Source organism: Otolemur garnettii, unplaced genomic scaffold (assembly GCF_000181295.1).
Source record: "Otolemur garnettii isolate 467f Iridium unplaced genomic scaffold, OtoGar3 scaffold00219, whole genome shotgun sequence".
Taxonomy (NCBI): Eukaryota; Metazoa; Chordata; class Mammalia; order Primates; family Galagidae; genus Otolemur; species Otolemur garnettii.
In genome coordinates, this window is record NW_003852614.1 from 1,210,273 (window position 1) to 1,218,005 (window position 7,733).

Below are 7,733 nucleotides of genomic sequence, written 5' to 3' on the forward strand. Positions count from 1 at the left end.
GAGTCTCCTGCCTCAGCCTCCTAAGTAGCTGGGACCACAGGCGTCCGCCACAACACCCAGCTATTTTTTGGTTGCAGCTGTTGTTGTTTGGCAGGCCCAGGCTGGATTCGAACCCGCCACCTTGGGTGTATGTGGCTGGCGCCTTAGCCACTTAAGCCACAGGCGCCGAGCCCTTTCACATGTTTCTAAGAATCACTTTCTATATTACTTTATCATACAGGTGTTTGTTTCATTTTGTTCTTCCAAAAGTTTAACAAATGCCAGAATCTGAAAATAAGTAAGTTATTTCAACAGAAATGATGTATTCATCATTAGAAAAATTGTCCAGGCACATGTCTATGTAGTATAATCTCAACTACTTGGGAAGCAGAGGCAGGAGGATTGTTTGAATCTAAGAGTTCAATGCCAGCCTGGGCAGTATAGCTAGACTCCATCTCAAAATAAGCAATATCATAATAATTTTCAACATAAACCTTATATCGAAAGGTATTTAGTTTAGTGGGTAAGATAAGTACAGGTTTTGGGAACAATCTTTCTGGCTTCATATCCTAACTCTGCTATTTATTGATGTGTAACTTTGGGAAAGTTTATTAATTTCTCTGAGCTTCAGTTTCCCTATCAGTAAATTTTTTCCAAACTTGGGTAAATACAGCAGACTTATTTGGAGTCCTTTAATGTTTGGAGACCATCATGGACTCCATTTGGTTCATCTTATCTTTGGTAGTACAATTTTCCAAAACCAAAGACACTGTCCTAAAATTAATTACTCTCATAATCATTTTTAGTAAAGATTTCTTGGGAAGCCAAGGATGCCAATTTACAGAATGAAACAGCTCCTTAACACTATACCCTCTTTTACAATGGTTTCTTGGTTTTGCCTTTTTCTTATTAGTGTGCATTTCCTTATGCATCCAACTAATTCCCCGAGAGTTGGATCCATCTCTAAATTCCAGTGTAACTTATACCTTTTGTGATTGAGCATAGTACAGGAACTACTCCATAACATGGGTAACACATGAGCACCAGGTGAAAAGGTTCCTCATCCCTTACCCTTTCATCCTTTCTCTTCTCAAAAGACATTTCCATGAGCCGATATGGTCTAGCAAATCTCACTTCTGACATGAATTCTAGAGTGTTTTCCAATACTAACAAATAACACTATCTATGTGGAGTTACCATCAAATCCCACACATTAAAGTTCTCTGCCCATCCCAAGCTCAAGTCCAGGCCTCATAGATTTCTAACTAGCCAGCTATAAATCAGAAATTCCTATGACCCCCTCCATGGGTTCAATAATTTTCTAGAATGGCTCACAGAGCCCAGGAAAATACTTTACTTATGTTTACTGAATTATTATAAAGGATATAATTCAGGAATAGCCAGATGAAAAAGATATACACTTCAATATGTTCACCTACCCAGAATCTATTCTGCACCATTTTTAAAAATCAAGTTGTTTTTGTTGAGTTTTAAATTTCTTTGTATATTTTAGATAACAGTCCTTTATCAGATATGTCTTTTACAAATATTTTCTCCCAATCTCTGGTTTGTCTTTCTCATTCTCTTGACATTATCTTTTGCAGAATAGAAGTTTTTAAATTTTAATTCAATCTGCCTTATCAATTCTTTCTTTCATGGACTATACATTTGGCATTATATCTAAAAAGTAATCACCATACTCAAAGTCGTCTATGTTTTCTATGTTTTCTTTTAGGAGTTTTATATTCTTCTGTTTTGCATATAGGTCTATGATTTATTTTGAATTAAACTTTGTGAAGGGAACAAGGTCTGAGTCTAGATTCATTTTTTTCCACACAGATGTCTAGTTATTTACAAAATGAAACAATTTACAAAATGTGAAACAGCATTTCTTTTTTATTATTATTAAATCATAGCTGTGTACATTAATGCAATCATGGGATACAATGTGCTAGTTTTATATATAATTTGAAATATTTTCATCAAATTGGTTAACATAGCCTTCGCCGCATACTCTTAGTTATTGTGGCAAGACATTTATATTCTACACTTAGTAAATTTCACATGTACCCTTGTAAAATACACCATGGGTGTGGTCCCATCAATTACCCTCTCTCCACCCAACCTCCTTCTCCCCTCCCCTCCCTCTCTTCTTTCCCCTTCTTCTTGGGCTATAGTTGGGTAATAGCTTTCATACAAAAGCTATAAATTGGTTTCATAGTAGGGCTGAGTACATTGAATACATTTTCTTCCATTCTTGAGATACTTTGCTAAGAAGAATATGTTCCAGCCTCATCCATGTAAACATGAAAGAGGTAAAGTCCCCATCTTTTTTAAGTCTGCATAATATTCCATGGTGTACATATCCCACAATTTATTAATCCCATGGGTCGATGGGCACTTGTGCTTCTTCCATGACTTAGCAATTATGAATTGGGCTGCAATAAACATTCTGTGAAGCACCATTTCTTGAAAAGACTATCTTTGTTCATTTGTCAAAAATAAGTTGAGTGTATTTCTTTTGGTCTATTTCTGAATTCTCTGTTCTGTTTCATTGGTAATATTTGTTTATTTTTTCACCAATACAACACTGTCCTGATTACTGTAGCCTTGAGGTCAGGTAGTGTCAGTTCTCCAACTTTATTCTCCTTCAATATTATGTTGGCGATTCAGGGACTTTTGCCTCCTTGGATAAACTTCAGAATCAGTTTGTCAATATCTATGAAATAATTTACTGGGATTTTGGTTATCTGTCCTGTTTTGGTATTAGGGTAATGTTGGCCTTATAGAATACATTAGGAAGTATTCCCCCTGCCTCTATCTTCTGGAAAAGATTGTAGAAAATCAGTATAGTTTCTTAGAATATATTAATGCTATTATTTTGAATAAATTGTTTTCTATTAGAGCAAGTAAGTATAAGAAAAATAAAAGTTTTTATTTTACCTTTACTTATTCTTTATTTGACGTTCTCTCTGTCTTTATGTAAATCTGAATTTCTAACCTATATTGTTTTCCTATTCTCTAGAGAATTTCTTTTACACTTCTTGCAAGGAGGTCTATTGGAAAAAATTGCCCTCAATTTTTGTTTGTCTGAGAAAGTCTTTATTTTGCTTCACTCTTGAAATATAAATTTCACAGAATATAGACTTTTAGCTTGGTGGGTTTTTTTTCCAACAGTTAAATATTTCATTCCACTCTCTTCTTGCTTGTGTGGTTTCTGAACAGAAGTGAAATATAATTCTTTTTTTTTCCTTATTGTTTGGGATTTATTGATGATACAAAGAATTAGGTGACACTGATTCCATTTGTTAGATAAAGTCTCTCTTATAATTGTGTCCCAACCCCAAGTGGTGTGCCATACACTGTGACCCCCATCTCCCTCCCTCTTCCCCTCTCCCCAACTGCTCATTCCCTACCCCCCCCACCTTGTATTTGCTCACCTACTGCCTTCATATTAGAATAGAGCACATTGGATTCTTGCTTCTCCATTGTGATGCTTTACTAAGAAGAATGTATTCTACTTCCATCCAGGTTAATAACAAAAGATGTAAAGTCTCCGTCTTTTTTAGTGGCTGAATAGCATTCCGTGGTATACATATACCACAGCTTGGTAATCCAGTCCTGGGTTGGCGGGTATTTAGGCTGTTCCCACATTTTGGCAATTATAAATTGAGCTGTGATAAACAGTCTAGTGAAAATGTCCTTATGATAAAAGGATTTCTTTTCTACTGGATAGATGCCTCAAAATGGGATTGCAGGATGAAATGAGAGATATAATTTGAGTTCTTTGAGGCTTCTACATACTTTCTTCCCAAAAGGTTGTGTTAGCTTGCAGACCCACCAGCAGTATAAGTGTTCCCTTCTCTTCCACATCCATGCCAGCATCTGCAGCTTTGAGACTTTGTGATGTGGGCCATTTTCACTGGCGTTAGCTGATATCTTAAGGTAGTTTTGATTTTCATTTCTATTATGATTAGTGACAATGAGCATTTTTTCATATGTTTGTTAGCCATTCATCTGTCTTCTTTAGAGAAGGTTCTATTCATGTGTCTTGCCCAGTGATACATGGGAATGTTGGCTCTCTTTTGTTGATTAATTTGAGATCTTTATAGATTCTAGTTATCAAGTTTTTGTCTGATTCATAACATGCAAATATCTTTTCCTATTCTGAAGCTTGTCTGTTTGCTTTGGTTGTTGTTTCTTTAGCTGTACAGAAGCTTTTCAATTGAATTAAGTCCCATTTATTTATTTTTATTGTTGTTGCAATTGCCACAGAAGTCTTCCTCATAAAGTCTTTCCCCAGGCTAATATCTCTAAGTGTTTTCCAGATACTTTCTTCAAGGATTTTTATTGTTTAATGCCTTAAATTTAGATCTTTTATTCATCTTGAATCAGTTTTTGTGAGCGTTGAGAGGTGCAGGTTCAGTTTCAGTCTTTTAAATGCTATTATCCAGTTCTCCCAGCACCATTTATTGAATAGGGATTATTTTCCCCATTATATGTTCTTATTTGGTTTATCAAACATCAGGTGGTTGTAAGATGGTTTTCTATTCGGTTCCCAATGTCAATGTTTCTATTTTTGTGCCAGTATCATGCTGTTTTGACCACTATGGCCTTGTAGTATAGCTGAAAGTCTGGTAGGGTGATACCCCAGGTTTGTTTTTATTACTAAGAAGTGCTTTGGCTTCTATGGGGTTTCTTCTGGTTTCATACAAAACAAAGAATTATTTTTTATAAATCTTGAAAGTATGATGATGGTATTTTAATGGGGATTGCATTGAATCTGTAGATAGCTTTCAGTAGTGTAGACATTTTAACAATGTTGATTCTTCCTAGCCATGACCATGATATGTTTGTCCATTTGTTAATATCTTCTGCTAACTCCTTTCTTAGAATTTCATAATTTTCTTTGTAAAGGTCCTTCACCTCTTTTGTTAGGTATATTACTAGGTATTTGATTTTTTTTAAAGTTACTGTGAAGGGAATTGTGTCCTTGATTAGCTTCTCATCTTGACTATTATTGGCATATACAAAGGCTACTGATTTGTGGACATTGATTTTATATCCTGAGACATTGCTGTATTTTTTGATCATTTCCAAGAGTCTACTGGTTGAGTCTTTGGTGTTCTCTAAGTATAAGATAGTATCATTGGCAAAGAGCAAAAGTTTGACCTCCTCTGCACCCATTTAGATGCTCTTTGTTTCCTTCTCTTGCCTGATCGTATTGGCTAGAACTTTCTGCACTATGTCAAATAGTAGTGGACATAGAGGACATCCTTGTCTGGTTCCAGTCCTAAGTGGAAAAGCTTTCAGTTATAGTTCATTCAGTATAATATTAGCCGTGGGTTTGTCATTGATGGCTTTGATCAGAATAAGAAATGTGCCGCCTACGCCTAAGTTCCTAAGTGTTCTAGTTAGAAAAGAATGCTGAATGTTATCAAATGCTTTTTCTGCATCTATTGAGAGGCTCATATAGTCTTTGTTTTTGCTTCTATTGATATATTGAATTATGCTAAAGACTTGTGTATGTCAAACCAGCCTTTGCATCCCTGGGATGAAACCTACTTGATCATGATGAATGATTTTTGTAATGTGTAGCTGTAATCTATCAACCAGGATTTTATTGAGAATTGTTGCATCTATATTTATTAGTGAAATTGGTCTGTAGTTCTCCTTTTCAGTTGGGCCTTTTCCTGGTTTGGGTATCAAGGTGATGTTTCCTTCAAGAATGTGTTGGGGAAGATTCCTTCCTTCTCAATTTTTTGTAATAATTTCTACAGTAGAGTTACAAACTCTTCTTTGAAGGTTTGATAGAATTGTGGTGTGAAGCCATCTGGACCAGGGCTTTTTTTGTTGTTGGGAGACATTTTATTGTTTCTTTGAGCTCAGTTCTTGAAATCAGTCTGTTTAAGAGATCTATTTCTTCTTGATTAAGACTAGGGAAAAGGTATGATTCCAGGTATTGATCCATTTCCTCCACATTGTCAAATTTCTGGGCATAGAGTTTCTTGTAGTACTCAGAGATGACCTCTTGTATCTCTATGGAATCTATTGTTATTTCCCCTTTATTGTTTTTTTTTTTTTTACATATACATGTGTTTATTTGGTTTCCACTTTTCACCTTCACAAAATTAAAAAGGCTTAAAATTTAATAACAATACAATGTTTAAGATAAGGACTAGAAACAAAAACCTCATAAAGAACGAATGAAGATAAATAAATTCAGAAAAGAAATCAGACAATTACTGAAATGAAATATTGAGCAATAATGCAAAAAAAGTAACATTCACATTGTCAAATAAGAGTATATCACTATGTCTATTATAGAATGCTTTGACTCTGAGGTTCAGTATGGAGCCATCAGTTAACTTCTACTTATTTTTTTCCCAAAGTCTCAAAAAATAGACAACTAATATTTATAAATAAAAATAAAAGATAATTTAAAAAAATAGATCATGCCAAATCTTATAAACAATAGAAAAAGAAGAAATACTTCAAAATAATTCTCCTTCATCTGGATACACCTGATATTAAAATTGGAAAAAATGTATTATTATAAAGGGAAATTACAAACATATTTCACTTTTAAATGAGGATGCAATATCCTAAAACAACATATTAACAAATTGAATTAAAAATTAATGTTTAAGTAATGTACTTTGGTCAAAATTAAATCCAATTTATGTGAGAATTAGTCACTATTTTTTTTCTTTTTTTTCTTTTCCTTTCCCTCACCTCCTCCCTCCTTCTCTGTGTGCTCTCCCCTTCCCCCATGTCCCACCATGTGATTAACTGTCATTAACTGTCCTCATATCAAAGTTGAATACATAGGATTCATGCTTCTCCATTCCTGTGATGCTTCACTAAGAATAATGTGTTCCACCTCCATCCAGGTTAATACAAATGCTGCAAAATCTCCATTTTTTAATGGATGAATAGTATTCTGTGGTATACATGTATCACAGCTTGCCAATTCCTTCCTGGGTTGAAGGGCATTTAGGCTGTTTCCACATTTTAGTGATTGTAAATTGAGCTGCTATAAACAGTCTAGTACAAGTGTCTTTAAAATAAAAGGCTTTCTTTTCCTTTCTGGATAGATGCCCAGTAATGGGATTGCAGGATCAAATGGGAGGTCTAGATTGAGTTCTTTGTGGTTTCTTCACACTTCCTTCCAGAAAGGTTGTATTAGTTTGCAGTCCCACTAGCAGTGTAAAAGTGTTCCTTTCTCTCCACATATGTGCCAGCATCTGCAGTTTTGAGATTTTCTGATATGGGCCATTTGCACTGGGGTTAGATGATATCTCAGGGTGGTTTTAATTTGCATTTCTCTAATAATTAGGAGTGATGAGCATTTTTTCATGTGTTTGCTAGCCATTCATCTGTCTTCTTTAGAGAAGGTTCTGTTCATCTCTCTTCCCCATTGATGTATGAGATTGTTGGTTTTTTCTTATGGATTAATTTAAGTTCTGTATGGAACCTAGTTATTAAACTTTTGTCTGATTCAACATATACAAATATCCTTTCCCATTGTGTAGGTTGTCTATTTGCTTTGGTTGTTGTCTCCTTGGCTGTACAGAAGCTTTTCAGTTTAATCTAATCCCATTTGTTTTGTTTGTTTGTTTGTTTTTTAGACGGAGCCTCAAACTATCCCCCTGGGTAGAGTGTCATGGCATCACAGCTCACAGCAACCTCCAACTCCTGGGCTCAAGAGAGTCTCTTGCCTCAGCCTCCCAAGTAGCTGGGACTACAGGCGC

At 35.1% G+C, this 7,733-nt stretch overlaps 1 protein-coding gene across 1 annotated transcript in view; it reads left to right on the top strand.

Annotated features, from left to right (window-relative positions):
- The window catches only part of TEX11 (testis expressed 11), a 159,812-nt gene that overhangs the window by 1,862 nt on the left and 150,217 nt on the right, over positions 1-7,733 (top strand). The window contains 1 exon segment of the mRNA XM_012812714.1: positions 221-277. Within this exon segment, the coding sequence (XP_012668168.1) occupies positions 221-277 (57 nt within the window).